The 20,112-nt window shown below is 49.5% G+C and overlaps 1 protein-coding gene across 6 annotated transcripts in view; it reads right to left on the reverse strand.

Moving 5' to 3' along the window:
• DRC3 (dynein regulatory complex subunit 3) overlaps window positions 1-20,112 on the reverse strand; it is a 33,201-nt gene that overhangs the window by 4,424 nt on the left and 8,665 nt on the right. For 5 of the 6 annotated variants that reach the window (XM_054689800.1, XM_054689799.1, XM_054689802.1 and 2 more), the window contains 6 exons: window positions 15,141-15,287; window positions 12,581-12,700; window positions 11,813-11,925; window positions 10,323-10,497; window positions 6,257-6,388; window positions 4,219-4,416 (listed from right to left, as the gene is read on the reverse strand). In XM_054689800.1, the coding sequence (XP_054545775.1) occupies window positions 4,219-4,416; window positions 6,257-6,388; window positions 10,323-10,497; window positions 11,813-11,925; window positions 12,581-12,700; window positions 15,141-15,287 (885 nt within the window). Of the gene's footprint in view, window positions 1-2,640; window positions 2,765-4,218; window positions 4,417-6,256; window positions 6,389-10,322; window positions 10,498-11,812; window positions 11,926-12,580; window positions 12,701-15,140; window positions 15,288-20,112 lie in introns of all 6 variants that reach the window. The other variant, XM_054689804.1, reaches the window with a different exon arrangement.

Here is a 20,112-nt window from a genome sequence, read left to right on the forward strand (position 1 = left end):
TGCCTCAGTTTCCTCATTTGTAAAGGGGAGCCATAGTGGTACCTACTCATACAGTTGGCCTCAGGAGGTCCTCAGTAAGCATCCATTATTTGTTGTTATTATTACTTTTTACAGAGCATGGCTTCTCTGCAATCCACTCCCCATCCCCACCCCTCACATGCCACTTTTTTTTTTAAAGGTTTATTTTTATTTATGCATACAAGAACTGGGGTGCAGGCCAGAGGTGTGGGGGTGAGAGGATTCACCAGAACAGAGTGGGGAACAGAACAGGCAGACTGACCGAAATACACTGCTGAGGGGAGCAGCAGGCGAGTCAGGAGAGGTCTGCTGCGCCATGTGGGTATCTCCCTGGCCAGGGATCGAACTTGTGCTGCAGTGGCTGGATAGCTTCATAGGTTGCGTCTTAACCCCTGCGCCACCAGGGAGGCCTGACATACCACTTTTAAAGTGAAGAGACATAAACCAGCTGCAGCACTGTCCAGTCCTGGCATTCCCTGCTGCGACTGCAGACATTCCCCAAAGGACCCAGACACACTGGTCCGCAGAAGAAAGCTCTCCAGGAGACTCTGCAGGCTGCTCCCACCAGAGCTCTGAGACAGAGCCCCACTCCCCTCACTCCTGGAGCCATGGGCAAACCCAGAACACCAACTTGTCTTGCACAATGGGGGACGCAGCGCCCACTCTGGGTAATGGTCCTGGTTCTGGGTCTTGGGACTAGAGTTCAACTCCAGACTCAGGTCCTCATAAGCCAGGTCATCTTGGGCATTTTACCAAACTTCTCTAAAACTCTCTTACCCAGTTTTCCCATCTGTAAACTGAAGATGATGACAATATTGCCTGTAGGATTCTCTGTGAGGTCAGCGAGATCACGTGAGCGCATCAGGTGTCAACTCCTGGATAGTGGGGAGCCTTCTGTGGGTGGCACTCTAAGAGGCCAGGCCACTGGTCAGCACCCACTGTGCCCCCAAGCAGCAGTGCTCAGGGTTCCCAGCACCACTGGAATAAGAGTCATGGTGCCTGGCATCCTTGCAAGAGAGAGGACCCACCTAACCTGCTTGTCTGCCATTGACCTTTGGGGCCCCTCTCTTTCTGTGTGTTCCAGGCGTTAGGGAAGGAGCATGTGTCAGTCATGTGCAGACTGGGTGTCACAGACCTGGGAGTTGTGCTGAGGAAACTCTACCCACCACTCCATGGCCTGTCTGGAGGGTTCCAAAGTAGGCCTTTGGTGGCAGCCTTAGTTCAGGGCTCAAGGCACCTCCCTGAGCCTGGTCAACATTAGCATTTGGTAAGAGTTTTGGGAGGGAAGGCTGGTGACACCGTGGCCCTGCTACCACACAGCTGGGCTTGGTGTCTGGACAGCAGCTGTGGCCGTCAGGGACAGCCTGTCTCCGTGTCTGCAGTACTTAGGCAGCAATTGGCAGAGCGGGGCTTGGCGAATGACTCCTGGCACCTCAGCTGTGCTGTGTGTCATTGGCGGGGGAGGTGTGAGGTGGTGACGAGGCCATCTCTGCCTTCCCCATGAGCCTATGTGGACTGTGAATAGTCACATAAGCAAATCAGCATAAACAGGAGAGTTTGAAATTGTGATAGGGCTCTGACAATGAGAAATGGGGTGTGTGATAGAGAGACAATGGTTTTTCAGGAAGGTGATGAGGGAAGGCCTCTCCAAGGAGCTGACATTTGAGCTGAGACCTAAATGATAAGGACAAGCCAGACACACGAGATCTGAGGGAAGAGGGTGTCTGCTAGGCAGAACATCAACAGAAAGGAGCAAGCCTGCGAGATTGGGGAGTCCCCAGAGGCTAGGGCCACAGGAGGCTGCTGAGGTTGGCAGGCGGGGAGGACGAGAAGAGCTCATGCTGAGTCATGGAAAGCCATTAGAGGTTGTTGTGCAAGAGCGCAAAGTGCTGTGGTTTGGGTTTTCAAAGGCATCTCTGGTGCTGCATGGAGAACCAAGAGTAGGAGAGCCATAAAGAGATCAGTTGTCCAGCAGAGGACACAGTGGCTTGATTTAGTGGTGACCTGCAGATGGCACGAAGCTGAGAAATCGGGAGTAGAATGAATGAGGAAGGAATGAAAACAGGCTCCTGACCAGAGAGTACCTGGGGCTGGGCCCTTCCATTGTCCCCCGTACCCCTTTCCTGAGACATAACACACTGCCACCCCAAGGCAACCCTGGAGAGCCTCTCAGTGTGCAGACCCAGTGTACAGAGCCTGGACTACCTCTGCTGACCCATAAGGATTCATCACTGGTGGAAGGTGCTGCATTAAGGATGAAGACCTTCAGGGAGGTCTCCGACCTTGACTTCTACTTATAACTGCCTCTCTTAGAAAGTGCCAGAGCCCACAGAAACGAGCTTTTGGAAATCAACCTGTGAATAAGTGGAAACCACATAATTATCATGAAATCCTCTTGGATCCTACTGAGAGCCCCACTGATGCTTTATTTCAGCATAGTTCATCTGTCAACCACTCTGCCAAGACGGCTATTATTCCCTTTCGAAGATGAGTAAACTGAGGCACCAAGAGGTTTTCAGGCTATTGGAGTCTCAGCGCTGGGCTGGCTCTGGTGTCCACCCCACACACAACGCTTGCTTGTGATGCCCCAGCTCCTCTCACTGCCCTGCCCATCACACTCACTGCTCGCAAGTCGTCTGGCAGGTCCTGGTCAAGGTCGCCCTTGAGTATCTTCTCGAGGGTGTTGATGGAGATCTCCAGGAGCCTCTCATGATGGTGGTTCTCCAGGTCCCGGCACTGAGCCATTGTGCAGCCACGAGTTAAGCAAAAGGGCAGAGCAGGGCCCCCACACCATGACCCATGCCTGGGGCCTGTGCAAGCACTCAGAGGTCCTGGACACTCCCTACCAGACACTAGCAGACTTTTAGGGCAGCAGGGCAAACTGTGAGGTGCTGGTGCATCACCACCACGTGACCATCTGCCCACACACACCAAACCCCAGGGCTGTCCTGACTGCAGCCCCCACCTTCACAGTTGGTCATCACTGACGCTTGGTGCTGGGCTCCCTCAGTGTTCCTCCATCATGTTCCTCCCTCAGTGGTCCTCCATAATCCACTTCTCTGCATGCCACCACCTTCTGATTGGGCAGGAAACTACAATCTGGTGTCCCGTCCCCCCGCCCCCCCTGCCCCCCCCTGCCCCCCCCCCCAGTCTAGCCCTGTCTCCCAACAGCTGCCAGAATAAACTCTTAAGGCTTCAAATAAAGGGACCTCCTCCTGCCTGGGCTTATAACTCTCTGGGAGCTTCCCACTCCCTAATGTGATCCAGAGGCTTCCTCTTGGAACCAGACCTCTTTGGCCCACCCTCAGTTGTCTCCTTGCCTGGAATGTCTTTCCTACCTTTCCACCTGTCTCTCTGGCCCACCCTCAGGTCCTCATTTAGTGGGCCCTCCCTCAGGAAGCTTTCTGAGGCCCACCAGCAAGCACCTTGTACTTTTGGCCACTCACTGTCTCCATAATTCTGTATCTCTGTGGGACTATGGGCCCAAAAGGGCAGGACCAGGAGGTTGCTTCTGGGGTGTAGTGCAATAGTTTGCCCCCCACATGATTTCAGTTGGCAGAAGCATTAGTCATGCCCAAATGTCAGCTCCCAACCCTGACATTTAACCTGACAAGCCCATTAAAAATAATATGTCAGTGTCTTCAACATGAAGATTTCCCCCCACCCCAGGTGTGTGGATATGCAACACAGTGGGAAAGGCAGGGACTCTGGGGTGTGGTAGTTCCCTGAGTACCACACATTCAAGAACAAGGAGGGACTTCTGCAAATAATGGGACCTACACAGCGACCCCAGTGAACAGCCAAACCTTTACTCTAACAAGGCTGCCATTGTTCTGAGGTCGGGAAACTCCCTCAGACCCCAGAGAACATTTTTCAAACATTCCAAGTGGTTGCCAAGACTCAGTCCTTTGATGGAGCTTTTTCCTTGGTGAAAAACTGGCAGTTTTATATTCCTCCAATTTCAAAGGTAGAGAGTCCCACTAAGCAGAATCCTCTAATAAATTTAATATCATCTTGGTGGAGGTACAGACCTTTTTGTAAATCAAATGGGGTGTAGGTACTTCTGGTAGAAAGCAAAGTAGGATTATAAAGTGCTGACTTTTTACTGTCTCTGCCGACATGTTTAGGCTGCTAGTGGCAGTGGGAGGCCGTCACCTGGAAGCCCCACTTATTTGCATCCTGCTGTTTGTGAAGTTTTACCTGCCATTTTAAAGATGGCGGCTCCTCCATGTAGCTCTCCTGGAGGCAGGCAGAGCGCTGGTCTAGACCAGAATAAACCCAAGGCTCAGGAGCCCGTTCCCATGGAGGGTCATCAAGGAAAGGATATAGGCTTTGAACATTTTCGATGAAGGTTCCCATTAAGTCAATGATATTCCTTTCAAACATGTTTATCGTTTCCTAGAAATGATAAAAAAAAAACACAGTTAACACATATATTTAGATAGGAACCCGACTAGCCTAGTGTCACAGCAGGAGGCACTCCTTAGCACTCACCTGGTGCTTCCTCTTGTCACAGATCTTCTGGGTGAAACCAACCACAACACTCTCCCTGGGAGGATGTTTGGGATCTGCTTCCCTCCTCCTCCTCTTTCTCACAGCTCTGCTACTCTCCAGATATTTCAAGTCACTCACCACGGCCTGAATGCTTAAAGCAGTGCTTTCTTCAGGCCTTTGCATGTGCTTGTCCCTCTGCCAAGAATGCCTGTCCTGGTCTCCATATACCCACAGAACTAACCCCCTTCATTTGGGCTTCTCAGGGACATCTGTCCATCACCTCCAGAGAGACAGCGCAGGTAGTCACTAAAAGCCAGACTCCTCGGTCAGTGTGGCAGCTCCACCACTGTATGGAACTCTGCGAATGTCATTGAACCTCTCTGGGCCTCCACTTCCTCATCTATGAATTGGGTTTCCGGTGCAATACCTGTCTCATGGAGTTGCCCTGAAGCTTAAATGAGTTACTTCACATGAATTCTTTGCAAGGTGCCTGGCAGAGAGGGAGCCCTCAGTAATGCTGGCTGTTGCCTCAGACCTGTCACCATCAGCAAGGCTGTCTGCACAGCCTCCACCTCCTCCCTGAGGGCACTCCTGCATTGCTGAGTCCCAAGCTTAGCAAGGCACCCAGGGGACTTCATGTGACTGAGGGAACAACTGAAGATGCAGTGGCATGGGCCACTACTCTGAGAGCCCCCAGGGTCTGTCAGCACCAGATCTACTGTAGACCTACATAGCCCACAGGGAGGGCTGAGCTGATGGGGGAACTTACATAAGCCTGAGAACTGTTGATGAGCTAAGCTAATTATACATTTTTCAGAAGTGTGTAAACACTTGTCATGAATAAAAACAGGGTCACTGAAAAGCACAACTGCATTTACAGCTTTCTGGCTATTGGTAATACAAATATGACCCTGCATGGGTTCGTTTTTGGATCTTGGAGAGTTTTTGGATCTTGGAAAGGGGATCTCCCTGCTCGAAAAGGTTAGGAGCCACTGCCTAACCTCCCCTGGTGCTCCGTGGGCTGCTTTTGCAGTGCTTGAGTATTCCCCAGCGGGGAGCAAGCAGCTGCTATGTGATGTGATGGGGAAATCTATTCCATGTCTGAGGTGTCACTTGACATGTGCGGAATTGATTAGGCGCTATCTCTTGGCCCAGCCACAGCAGCATCCAATGAGGTTCAATTCATCGCAGCACTTCAGACTCCTGGCCTTGGCTGCCTCGTGAACACACAAGTCATTCTGGCTGCTAAGGGATTTTAGATAGCAGAGCTCTTCACATCCACTACTTAGCGCTGAATTGCAGGCTCCTGCATGCCCCTGATGCTGCAACCACAGGCTGCATTGCTGAGCATGCAGAGCTGTGTGGAGGAGCCTTTGTTTTGTCCCTGACTGGGGGTCTATTTTGTTTTGCCAGCACCCAGACAGCTCCTTGGGTCTAATAAAAAACCTCCCTAAAGTGTCTCTGGGATCTTGGAGGAGAGGTAGGGGGAGAGAACATTCTAGAAGAATGAGCTCACCTCATTTTGCATAGAATTACTTGCAACTGAAATGATCAAAATGAATTAAAAGCAAACATAGAACTGATGAGAAAGACAGCGTTAGTTTGACACTCTGAGTTGCACTGGACATTTCTAGAAGAAAAGACACCTGCTCACGTGTGGTTTTGCAGCTGCATCACCAGTTCTTGCAAATGAGTCTGACTGGGCACAGTTGCATCATGTCTGTGCCCAGGGACCCGGCCTCACCTCCAGCTGTTCTACCAACTGCATCTCCAGTGTCATGAGCGTGTCAAACAGTTCGTTGATGGCCTCAGAGGATTCTGTGATCTTTGTCTCAATGCTGGTCAGATCAGACTCATGGCGAATGGCATTTAAACTCTGGAAACAAAAGCCTGTGACTTAGAAATCCACAGCTATGTGTGATTAGTTAGTGACAGGTGGCAATTTGCATTCTTGGGTGGACCTGCCCAAGTTCAGGTGTCAGCTCCACCACTTGCCAGCTCTGTGAGCTTAATGAACTACTTGCCCTCTCCATGCCTCTAGGCTCTTATAGCAGGTAGAGCACTACCAAGTGCTCAGTATACATCAGCGCAGGTTTTTATTAGAGGTGTGCCAGGACAGGTGGAAGGAGCAATAACAGCAGAGTCAGGTGAACCTGAATTTGAATACTGTCTGGGTCACTTACCGGTAGTATGATCTTGAGTGCACCACTTTCATTCTTTATGTTTTAGTTTCCTCACTGTAAGGAGGACAGAATCTATGCTTCACAAAGTCTGGGGATTAAACAGTGTATATGAGGTGCTTGGCTTACTGTGGGGGCTCAACTAAAGAGGCACCCATAAAAGGCCTATAGCAGGCATAGACAGGGAGAGACACTGAGATAGAAGACAGTTCCAATCTTTGAGGAAACTAGTTGAACCCACACAAAACGCTATGGTTCAGTGGGAGCCAGTGGTAAACAGATGCTAGCCCTACTGGACGGGGAAGCCTGGGGAGTACCTTGGGGTCCAAGTTTGGCACTGATTACCAGTCATTCACTTAAACAAAAGGGCCTGAGGATTCAGTCGCCAACAGATGTGATGTCAATTTGTTTCTGTTAATATTTGGTATTAGTTATGAAGGACAGAATAATGGTACGATTCAGTGGGATGAATGATACATAGAATCTTGGATATTCCATTCAGAGAAAAATCAGGCTTGATCTCTGCCTTGTCAAGCCCTATATAAAAACAAATTCCCAATGGAGCAAAGATTTAAATGTGAAAATATAGGCCATAAAAATACTAGAAGGACAAATGGGGGATTTTAAATACACAAGCTCAGAGAGAAGAAATCCTTTTTAAGTATAAACAGAAGGAAAGACTGATAAATTCTACTATCAATACATAAAAAAATTAATTCCCAATGCCCAGAGCACCATAGACAAAATGACAAGATAAGCAACAAACTGGGAAAAATATTTGCAGCTCATTTCACTGACACAGGACTAATTTCTCAATCTGTAGAGAGTCCCTACAAATGATGATTTTTTTTTTAAAGAAAGAGACAGAGAGAACAAGAGACAAAAAAAAAAAAAAACCCACAAAAATGGGTAAGGGCAAATTATAAGAAAAAATAGTTCCCAGAATAAGAAATACAATTGTTTATAAAATGTGTGATGCTTACCACCACTTATAAGAAAATAAACACTGAACCAGGTGTACCAGTTGGCAAAGCAGAGAATGCTGGATAATGGTGGCCTGACAAGAGAGAATGCAGGCCTGCAGGAGATACAGTGTCTGTGGCAAATTGCAGCTGGACAATGACTTAAAGTAGTGACACACAGTTCCACTTGTAGGACTTCACCTTACAGATCAATCTTGCACCAGGCTATTCATTGCAACACTACTTGAAAGAGCAAAGAATTGGAAAAACCTAATCGTTCACCAATAGGGATTAGTTTAATAAATTATGGCTCATTCATGCAATGAGACAATTTACAGCTATGAAATCAATGAAGCAATTCAAGTTTTGGAAGGCACTCCAAGCTGCGTAGACAAAATAGCAAAGTGCAGAACAGTGCATGCTATATTTTCATCATGTACACAAACACACACACACATGCATGTACACAAGATGGAGGCCAACTGACTGTACTGCCTGCAGACATTTTTCATCCTGAGTCTGTGCTTCTACTTGCGTTACCTAGCCAGGAGTGACTGCGACTACACACACTGCCCTTCATGTATTTTGCCCTGACAACTCAATCTCACTGGTCCCCACTACAGTTCTGCAAAGTGGTTCTCTCCATTTCATAATGAGGACATGCAGGCCAGGAGAGGGTCCCCAGGGGGTGGTTAGTGTGAGCATTCTGCCAATCCATGGACCTCAGGCTGTGCCCCCTGGGAACCAGGAGGGGTCGCTGTGTGAGCCCTGGTCTAATGGAGCTCGGTGACATGATTGCAGTTACAGGACAGGAAATAATCCTGTGAGTAGGAACTGGGAGCCTCAGGCCTGTGCAGTCTGTGAACTCCCAAGAGAGAGAGCTCCCTGAGCATCAGGGTCCCTGGGGAGTTCTGGAAAATCCCAGGGCCAGGCACACCCCAAACTGTCGGGTGCCGCCAAGTTCTGTGTGTGGGCTGAATGAGCAACACTGTTCTAGGCTCCGGACAAGCAGTACACAGGTCAGTCAGTTCATCTGAGGTGACCTTTGAGGGCATCGCCGTTACAGCAGCCATGCAGACCAGTGTCTCAGAAGCAGGAGAAGCCAGCCTACTCTGAGACTTATACCCCAAGCCTGAGGAATAGCAAGTTAAGGAGTCAGGCCTGGAGTCAGACTTGGAGCCAGCAGGAGTGCAATGCTGACTGCCCATGTCCTGTTTCTCCAGGGGAACTCGTTGCTGAGGGGAGTGGCCCTGGCCCAGCTTCAGGAGGAGCCAGCTGGTGTCCCAAATCCAGTGGCAACAGGGACCAGATAAGAAATGTCAGGGAGGGGCGCACCAGACAGGAACTGGAGGACTAGAGATGTGGCCTGTTTAGAGGGGACAAGTGCTGCTCAGGCCCTGATGACAACTGCCTCCAGAGAAGCTGGCAACCACAATCTGTCTGTGAGATCTTTCCATTTTTAATGTCAACGGATGTTTAAAACATTTCAAATCCTCTATGGGCCTAACAAAACACATCTGTGAGCCAAATGCATTCCTCTGCTGACAGGTTTGAACTTCCGTTGAACATGGTAACACCCCTCCTCTAACCTAGCGAGGAGGGTCTCCAGGGTTGTTACACAGAATGTGAGGTCTGTTGGGGATGAGGAGCAGGAAAGCCCATCTTCAACCCCATTATAGCTGACCTTCCGTTTACTTTACTTTACCTTATGTTTGCTTCACTTTAGACTAAGAGTCCTTATCCTGGAGTGACTGTACGAGCTCCCTGAAACCCCGGAAGCTGCAGTCAAGTGTATCTGTACTTGGTTTGTGTGAACGGTTTTTTGAGGAGAAAGAAGGTCCTTAGCTTTCTTTAGAGTCTCACAATAACTTGTGACTTAGAATATATTCTTTAAAAGTAATGCTAACTCAAATTAAAAAAAAAAGTAATGCTAACTCAAAGAGGCAACTCCCACCAAGTACACGTGGTTCCTGCTTGGGCTGGACCGAGGAGCCTGGCTAAGGTAGGCCAGGTCCCCCAACACACAGGGCCTTTGTGGCTCTCAGGTGGAATGCCCTTCTTCCACCTCCCTGGGATCACGCCCATTAATTAGGCCTCAGGCTGAGTTAAGGTGCCCCTGGCTACCCTCAAGCTTCCTGGACTTCCTTCCAGTATAGGACGATGACTCCTGTGGGAAAGGTCTGAGTCTATGTCCTTTACCGGATGGGACTCCTTAAGGGCAGGAACCATGTCCAGTGTGGTTCTGGTTTCCCAGGGCAGACACAGAGTGGAGGCTCAGAAAGTCTGCTAGATTAACAAATAAGCAAAAGAAAGGAGTTGTAGTCTTCACTTTAATAGTAGTTGTAATGGTAACACCATCATTAACCATAATGATGATGCAGCCTTGAAGTGCAGGGACATTTTGGGTAAAGGAGACTCAGAGGCACTATGCACAGGCTCAGCTCAGCCATGGTATGATGGAGGAGCTGTGCTTGGTGCTGCCAGTTGAAGGCTGAACCTCAGCTCTGTCACCTAGCTGTGCGATCTCCGGCAAAGGGGCAATGACCATGAGCCTCAGGGGTCATAAGAGGTAGAGGGGCTGCAATCCCTTCCCTCTGGTGGGGCCAGGGCCATGGAGGGGAGAGAAGGTGGGGATCTGGAGCAGGAGGCAGGGAGTGGCAGGGCCTACCAGCAAGTGCTTCTCCTCAAACTTGGCAATCATTTGTTTGCCTTGCTCCTGGTTTTCCTGGATGGCCTCATAGATACCCTCATTGAAGGTTTCAAGCTCCAGTTTCCTCTTCTCCTGCTGGCTCAGTCCATATTCAAAAATGTCTATGCAGATGATGACGAATTTGTCCTTGAAGGTGAGTGGCAGTTAAGGAAGGTTATGGCTGTCTCGAGGGCAGGCTGCTGGGAAGGCACAGGACAAGGTTGGTGGTAACCCACGCAGAGCTGGAGGTTGAGATTTGGAGAATAATGTGGTGGTTGGGGTAACTCCACCCGAGGAATTCAGAAATAGGCCCTGCGTAGGGGAGGAGACAGGGGCCACAGGAAGAGACTCTGGAGGAGGATCATGCTAAGAAAGGGTCCTAGAAGTGATTTTTGGGGGTAGTGAAAGGGCCAGGAAGGGGCTGGGAACCCAAGAGAAGTCAGTCCTGGCTAACCATGTTTGTTTTTGCCTTTGGTACGTTATCTAGAAGGCACCTTTATAGGGGGCCTACTTTTGCGCTCAGCTGCCACAGGATGTTGACAGCCTGCAGAAAAGGGGATTCACAGGCCTGAAGCAGAGAGATCAAGTTCCAGCCCTGGCTCTGCTGCTGCTGTTCCTTGCAAGCCACGTCATCTTTCTGGGCCTCCGTTTCCTCCTCTGCAGCCTGAGGGCATGACAGATCCTGCCCCATGGAGCCCGTGGGACGGGTCCTTGAGGTCAGGCAGGATGCAAACAAGCCAAGATTCAAATCCTGAAAACTAGTTGGTGGGTGGCAGGGCCAGGCTGGAAGCCTCATCTCTCTGACCCGTGTTTTTCACCTCTGTACCGCCTCTAACCCACAACATCTAGTCCCTCCCCAATTTTTTCAGAAGGTTGGGTGTTTACAAGTGAGTTTCTTTCTACCCAGCTCCATGGACCCCCTCTGACTTGCTGCCTCATCTCAGCTCTCTCAGTGTATCCTGAGCCCCTCCACTGACAGTTTTAGCACACTTACAGGTCCACACAGCACGGCCATGATGACAAATGCTGATCACATCCTCTGGGCTCTGACTGGCTAGGAGAAAGGATGCTGGCTCTTAGCCCTATAGTTTTTAACTGTGTGACCTTGGACAAGTCAACCTCTCTAAGTTTAACTTCCCCAAATACAAAATGGGATTAACAATAGCACCCATCTATTGGTGTGGTTGAGAAAATTACCAATACTGTACAAAGAGTGCACAGTGGGAACAAGGAAATATTGCTAATGAGGATTGACACTCGCTGTGTCCTCTGAGGTCTCGACAGCATTTCCCCAAGCAGCTGCAGTCAACCTGGCTCTGTGCTGCCTTTTCTGGTCCATTGCTCTGAAATGGGGGTTTTACCTTGTAGGCCTCACAAGAGAGATGGGAAAACTGAGGCCCAGAGCAGAAGGAGACTTGCCCCAGGCCCAGGCTCTGCCAGAGAAGGCAGCTATGAAAGTGGAAGGATATGTCTCCAGGAGATCACTGACGCCGGGCAGGTAGGCCAGCTTGCTGCCCTCCACGTCTTCTGTGTACATGCTGTCAAACAGGAAGGAGCCGTTCATGTGTTCCACGAATGCGGCCTGCAGTCAAACAGCCAGGCTAGGGGAACTCTGATTTGTTCACGGTGGTGGGCCAGGGCTAGCACAGGAGTGTGGGGAGACTTTCTGGAGGAGGGGACTTGAGTTTCAGTCCTCTGAGGAAGTCAGGGCCAGTGTATGCCAGGCAAGGATATGCTAGGCAATGGCACATGTGGAGGTCCAGAGGCACAAAACTGAAAGTTATATATGTCTCAGTCATGCTGGAGGCAGGTGGGAATTGTGGGAAGAAGGACAACAGGGGCCCCATCTTGAATCCAGGGCTATACTGAGTAAGGGACTTGAACCTTCCAGGCTGCCATGGGGAACACCTAGGGTTTTAATAAAGGGACAGGTTCTGATTACTTCAGCACAACCTCCCCAACCCCATGGACTGGGGGTGGGAGGTGTATATGAGGAGACAAGGTGGGTACCCACTGGTCTTGGGGGCAGATGGTGGCAGAGCAAGGGGACAGGCCGTGCAGATGATTTACATCCTTCATCAGAGCCAGAAGTGGCTGCACAGCATTGGTTTTCAATCAAAAGACAAGTTGGGGGCCTGGGGCCTGCTGACTTTCATTGAATTGGACTGATGCCCTGTGAGCAGTCCTAGAGCTGGGGTAGGGAGAGGTGGAGAGCAGAGTTTCCCCCTGGCTGCTACCTTGTGTTCCGCCAGCAAATCCTGCAGGGCCTGCTCTTCCTCCTGCCGGGTCTGTATCATGTCCTCCCGGTGCTTCAGCTCATCAATGCTGTACTGGTACTTGGTCTCTGCCAGCTCTTTCTAATGGAAGAACAGGAAGTGGCACAGTCACCAGGGGGTCCCTCCCAGTCACACTGGCCTCTGTCTCCCAGTCAAGTGTGGGTGAGGTTGTTGAATGGGTCCCTTATGAAGGCTGTATGTGTGAGAATGGCTTATTTCCTCATGGCCCTTTTCAAGTATTCAGGAAAACCTTGGGGGTGGGGGGTGATTGGGGCAAAGGGCATACCAAGAGGATAGCAGAAGGCATCAGGGCTGAGGATCTGTGGGGCAGCACTGTGGGTGGGGGCACATCCAGACTCACTCACTCCTCACAGCTGCATGGCAGGTGTCTGACCCTCTTTTAGGGATGCCCAGTGGGAGAGAGGTGGCAACAGTCCTGTTCACAAGTCTCTGCCCTTGGCCCTATGCCCTGCCACCTTCTTGCTCCCCTCCACTGCTCTGCTCAGCTCCCTCACCCCACCAGGGAATGCAGAGCCCCTAGGTCAGTTCCCTCGACCCACCAAAGCAATCTCACCTGTGCTAAGACTGCAAGTACAAGCACCACTGATTCCCCTCCATCCTCAGACAACACTTGGTCTCTACCTCCAGCCCAGCCCCACCTCTGAGTGCCAGACCTGATCATCTAACAACCTTACTCCCATACCTCAAAAGCACTTCTAGTTCACCAGGTCCAAGACAGACCTCTGTCCTCCCAAAGTCCTGCCTAGGTGAGTGCCCCACCAACCCCAGCTAGCCAGCACCCAAGCCAATGCCCCAGGAGGCACCCTGGACCCTCCCCTCACTCAGATCCAAGCTGCCTCCTTACACCTTTGTGATCTGTCACACCATCTCCCCTTCAGGACCCCTGCCTCAACTGGTCTCTATTCTGTCCACCCCTCCCCAGAAAGTGACCAGAGCAATCACTGTTAAAAGCAGACTTTATGGCTTCCTCTTGGGCGTAGGATAATGACAAGTTCCTGCATGGCCAGTACAGCCCTGTCGGTTTCCTCTTTCTCCATCTCTAACTAAGCTCCAGCCCTCCGGTGGCTCCAGAAAGGAAGACAGGGGCTCCTCTGGGGTCTGTACAATTCCAGATCCTTGGCTTCCCTTCCAGTGTCTTGGGCTGCTTAAGGCCGAGCCCAGCTTCACTCATGAATGTGATGTCATACATGTTTTATTGTAGTTTTATGCCTTATCTTGGGCATTGGCTACAAATAGTTTATATTGCACAGAGTTGAAATCTTTTAAAGATCTCTTGTTATTCACTGAAGTGTATGCTTTTATTCTGTTTCCTTACATATTTATAGTTCAATAAATATATTTAAAAATGTAAAAATCTCTCATATCCTGCTTCTCCTTGCCGCCCCATCCACATAGCCCTACCCTCAGTCAGGCCAACTCTTCCTCCTGCCACCAGGACCATGGCCCCTCCCTTCTCTGCCCTTTATCTTTTCTTCTACATCCCTAAATGACTGATCACATCGTGAGTTTTGCCAAAAATTGCTCAGAATTCTCCAGAGGCCTCCATCTTCAACAGGACAAATCCCACATCCCAGTAGGACCCTGTTGCTTGCCTTGCCCCCCTATCTATCTCACCCCTCCCCACACATAGCCCCTTAACTTTGTGTGATTTACTGTGACTGCCTTCTGACCCACAGGTTTGCACTGAAGGGAGGACCGGCTTCCCCGTCCTGCCACCAAAGGTCCCATAAATTGGTCCGGGTTGGGTTCTTTTTTTTTTCCAGTGGGAAAAGTACCCATAAACTGATAGAACTACAAAGAGTGAAAGGGGAACAACTCATCGCAGGGGTAGTGGACAGAGGTAGGTGGTGGACAGACCAGCCAGTGGACAGAGGTGGCAGAGGACAGACCAGCCAGAGGTCAGGGAAGGGCCTTCTCATCAGTGTGAACACTGCACAGAGGCTGAAAGCACTGGCTCTGCTGAGGGACTGCCAGGGGCCAACTCCTAGCTCGCCCACCCCGGCTGTGAGACCCTGGGAGGGACATCTCATTGTGGCTGCAAGCTGGGGACAAGAGAAGGGTTTGCCTCACAGGTTGTGGTGAAAACAATGTGACCTGATGCCATGTGTGTGATGGGTACGGAGATATCACAGCTACAGTTAACTGTTACTATCACTGCCAGGGTCAGAGAGTGGAGGGATTCTGGCTTTGTCCTGAGCCCCTGGTTATCTGTCCGCCATCCTCATTTGTGTTCCTCAACTTCTCCATCTGGAAATCCAGACAGTGCAGGTGACCAGAAGGCAACATGTGAAAGGTGCCTACAAAGAAAGGAGCACTGAACACTTACCTTGAGGGTTCTGCTGGAACGGTTCTGAGAGGCAGTGACCAGGAATGTGGAGAGAGAGTCGTGCTTTCTCTCCTCCTCAGGTGGACAGAGAGCTACACCTCAGTGCCACTTCCCACAACACCTGGGGCCTGCTGACTGTCTCACATAGCTGGAAAACCAGAGGGAGACACTTGCCGTGTGCTCATCGATGCGCTGGAAGTCCAGGTAGACAAGGTCAGGCAGGTAGGCACAGATGAACAACTTGTACTCCTCCTCATTAGCAATGGGGTTCCCAGAGAGTCTGAGTGTCCGCAGGTTCTTGAACCGCCTCAGGTAGATGATCTGGGGAGAGAGACCTGTTTTCTTGGTTGCCTAGAGCTGAAAACAACCCTGGTAGCCTCCTTCCTTGGCACTCTGCTGGAGCTTGCAGTCTGGCCTTAGTGCCCTCAGCACTGGGTGGAGCCGCAGATGAGGAAGGGCTGGGAGATGCCAGATTCACAGCTGCACTGAGGCCTTCCTTCATTCAGTCACAAACTTTCCAAGGAACCAGAGTAAACCTGAGTTCAAATGCTAGCTGTGGGGCCTTGGGTAAGTTACCTAACATCTATGGGCCGCCATCTCCGTATTTGTAACAAGGTACAAGGATGTTATGGGTGTCATTAGGTGTTATAAAAAACAAGTGAATTGAGTCATGAAAAGTATTTAGTATAGCGCCTCTCTCTAGTCAGTAAATGGTGCTAGTCATTATCATTGGTGACTGAGGATAGGCACGCCTTCTTCGATTGTCAAGTTCTGTGAAAAGTCTAAATCTCTTAACTTATTATTTTTTTATTTTTCTTAAGATTTTTAAAAAGATTTTATTTATTTTGCGTAGAAGAACGAGGGTGTAGGCCAGAGGGGTGGGGGGTGGGGGTTAGAGGATTCACCAGAGACAGAGTGGGGAGAAGAACAGGCAGACTGACTGAAATACACTGCTGAGGGAGCAGCGGGCGAGACAGGAGAGGTCTGCTACGCCAAGTGAGTTAGCTCCCTGGCCCAGGATAGAACTCAGGCCATTGCAGTGGGGCCATTTTGGTGGTAACGCTGAGACTTAACCCCTAGGCCACCAGAGAAGCCCCTAAATCTCTTACATTAAATGGAACCTAATTTGTAGTTAACCTTGGATTAGCTGGGTGACAGCTAGTGAAACATTCTAACCACTATTTATTCTTCCTATATTCTATTTTTTTAGTAAAATATGGAACAAGTGAACTGGAGAGCTAATATTTCATCTGATAGTATCTTCTGAATACCTAAATCCTATACTACGCAAAAGAGACAAAAGAAACCTAGAAAGCTTTTCTGAAGGAATTTTCTTTCAGTTATTTGTTAATTTTTTCAACAAACATTAAGTGTCAGCCAGGCCTCAGGCACACACTAGGCCTGGGAATACAGTGGGAACCAAGTCTACATGGCTCCTGCCCTCATAGGAAGAGGCTACATTCTCAGGGCTGCAGATAAGAACGTTTTTTAAAAGTAAATAAAATCATTACCATTTGGAGTAATAGCTATAAGAACATAAAGATGGGTCATGAGTGAAAATAATAGGGAAGTCTTCTTAGGGGGTTCAGAAGCCATGGAAGAGCAAGGAGAGCACAATCCCAGAAACAGATATGGCACAAGTAAAGGCCTGGGACAGGAAAGAAAATGGTGTCTACATGCAGACAAGGAAGCCTGTGACCTGACTGCTTGCCTCCAGCCACGAGGAGCATCAGCCCAGGGAAATGCTGAGGATGGCAGAGCCATGAGGCAGAACTGACCTGTGTCCCTGAAGCCCTGAATAGCCCATATCTCCTCGCAGCACTAGTAATCACGCCACTAAATGTCCTCATTGTTCATAGAGGGGCTCAGCTTACCTCTGGCCTCAGCCCACTGTGCTGGACTCTTCAGTGAAGTGACTGTCGTGTCCCTATTCTCTAACATGGCTCTCTAAGCTCCCCACCCTTCAGCCCAGAAGCAAGATGGGAACTAAGCAAGGCCAACGTCACTATGGATGGTCAGAGAGGAGGCTGAGGGGAGGACATGGTTGGTAAGTTAGAGACAAGATCAGCAGCTGACTCACGTAAGACCTTCTAGTTTTGGTCAAGAATTTGTTCTAAGGACAAAGGAAGCCACTGGAGTTTTAAATGTATGTAGGGCAGGAAGACAGGATCTGATTTAATTTTTAAGAGCTCTTGTAACAAGATTCCATTTTTGATCTTTTAGATTGTTAATGAGAGAAAGGTTTGACCATGCCATGTGTTCTGGAAGGTGAGAGGAACCAGGCCTTTTCAAAATCGCTGCTGGGTTTGTAAATAGCTCCTCTCCTACAGATGGCAATTTGGCAAGATCCATCAGAATAAAAAATGCTCATGCCCTCAGATCCAGCAGTTCCACCTTTAGGAATTTATCTTACAGATGCGCTTATCAAGGGACAGAGCAAACCCTGTTCAAGGACATTCGTTACAGTCTATGTGCAATGGCTTGAAGTTGGAAAAAACCTCAGCCTTCACATGGGACACTGGAGAAATTGATCATGCCACATCTAAGCGATGGCACGGTCCAGCAGAGGGGGAGCCGATGACTCTGGAGGAGAAGGGTCGATTGAAGGCAGGTGCTTGGAGGGTAGCTGGACAGACATGACAACCACTTGAAACATTTCAAAAGAGATCTGGAAAAACACATATGTCACTTAGAAGTAGCTGTGGGCTCTAGGAGGGGAAGCGGGAACTGAGGATAGGAGTGAGAGCAGCTCTTCTGCTGAAACATCTGTTTGCTTTCAATGGGATAAACAGATACTAAAATAAACCTAGTAAATAAATAACAGGAAAGAATATAATTAGATGTCAGATTCATGGTGGAGTTAAGGGCTAAAATCAAAGATGCTCAGGCTTTGCTGGTTATTGAGCCAGGGTTTTCTGGGTCAAGTCATTGAGAAGACTGACATCTGATTAGGAAAAGAGGATCCAGGGACCCCAGGGCCTCTGGGATGCAACCAGGCCTGAGAATAATACAATCTGGATTCCGATACCTCAGCACTCCCTGGCAGCTTCTCTCCATGTGCCATCTTCTGAGTTCCCTCTGGGGACAGCTTTGCCTGCTTCTCCTATGTACAAGGAGCCATCTGGCACCCAGCTCCCCAGTGGGAAAGGGGAATAACGTGAGTTTACGCCCAGTGTGCAAAGGGATGGGATGGGAGAATGCCCAAGGCCAGGGTAGGGGGTGTAGGGATCTTCAGCAGGGCTGCGGCATGAACTGAGTCAGTGTCCACCTCTACACCTAGTTTGGACTTTTGTAGGCACAGGGCCTCAGGTTCATTAAAGTCTCCAAATGTCCAAGGGATATCAAGTCAGAAGAGAGCTATTTCACATGTAGGCCAGAAAGATTGGATTTACGTAGGCAGGGACAGTTCTAAATGCTCAGAAATGTTTCAAACAGCAAGATTTGGAGCTGTTAAGGTTTTATTCTTAATCTGAAAGTTCCTAAATAACCATCACTTTCCATGTACCTACTATGTGCCAGGTCCTGAATTAGCCACCAACTTCTAATGGATTCAACCCTCATCATAACTATTGTTATTCTCATTTTACAGATGGGCAAATGGGCCCAGAATGCTAAGTCACTGCCCCAACATCAGACCATTTGTAGCTGGCTAAAGCTCAGATCTTGACTCAGTTTACCTTTGGTCCTCCATGCAGACCTTCTAGCCAGCATTTGTTGGTGCTACCTCCACAAAGGTCAGGTTTATTGAGCAATTGGGACTTCAACTCTGAAAAGCACTGGTAGGGTTTAGAGTCTCCTGTCCTGTCTGGTGTGGAAGGCAATCTTGGAGATTACACAGCCCCTGGGGTCTCACCTGACCCTGGTGGACAGTTTTAAAAACAACTAAGGATTGAGTGCTTGACCCACTCCAGGCCAATGAAACAAGTCAATCAGTCTGGCCATCCACTAAGCTCTGAGAATGATGTAAAGTGGGGTGCAGCTCTTGATCAAACTAGAGGTTCACTGTGGGGGAGAGATCGCTCAAGCTCTCTGTCCTACTACATGTAGACAAGGAAGCCTGTGACCTGACTGCTTGACTCCAGCCATGAGGAGCATCAGCCCAGGGAGATGCTGAGGATGGCAGAGCCATGAGGCAGAACTGACCTGTGTCCCTGAAGCCCTGAATAGCCTGTATATCCTTGCAGCACTAATAATCGTGCCACTAAATGTCCTCATTGTTCATAGAGGAGCTCAGCTTACCTCTGGCCTCAGCCCACTGCGATGGTCTCTCAGTGAGATGGACTCTGAGTGTCCCTATTCTCTAACGTGGCTCTCTAAGCTCCCCACCCTTCAGCCCAGGAGCAAGGTGGAAGGGAGTTAATTTCCCTGGAGTGCCCCTTATCTGTGGAGAGACAGAACTGGGGCATAAATGCTCAGGCTTCAGACATTCAGGTGATCACTTCTTAGAGGCATTCTGGACATTCCAAGGGTCCTGGGGATCAAGATTCACATCACACACAGCAACCATTCCAGTGACATACTGACATGTCAGTTTTTTCAGCTTCCACACTGAGGTCCTTTCCCCACCACACCACCCAAGTTCTTATCTCTGCTTTCAGCACCCCTGGAATAAGTTTCTCTGTTCTTTAGGCAAAGCCCTTTCTGATCACTTAACCCATCCCCACAACCACCCTCAGTTTCCTTCCAAACTGCAGACCTGGCCTGGACACACTACAGCATGACAGCCTCCACAGCTCCCCTCTCTGCTTTGGCCAGCCACACTGGGTGCTGCCCTGTACCACACCGACCTCTTCCAGTGCCCTTGGCTCCTTCACGGTGCTGTGCATCCCCAGGCAGCATCCCAAGCACACCTGAGGCTTTTGCTCACTCAATTCCTGCCTCCTGGGAAATGGATGGCAAAACTCTAATAATCCTTTAATGAGTCTGAATCAAAAGTCACCTCTCCCCACTCTCTGAGGAAGGATCTCAGATGTGACAGTGCCTCCCTTTGTTAAGAATGTACTGCAGCCCTACATGGAACACGGTACCTTACACTCATTACCTCTTAGGATTGCTGGTAGGTAGTAGAGCAATTATCTCCATATTACAGGTAAGGAAACTGAGGCAGAGAAAGTTCAAGCCTCAGGGTGTGCAGCTAGGAATTGGA

This window comes from Talpa occidentalis, unplaced genomic scaffold (assembly GCF_014898055.3).
Source record: "Talpa occidentalis isolate TD23 unplaced genomic scaffold, MPIMG_talOcc4v2.1 talOcc4.7, whole genome shotgun sequence".
Taxonomy (NCBI): Eukaryota; Metazoa; Chordata; class Mammalia; order Eulipotyphla; family Talpidae; genus Talpa; species Talpa occidentalis.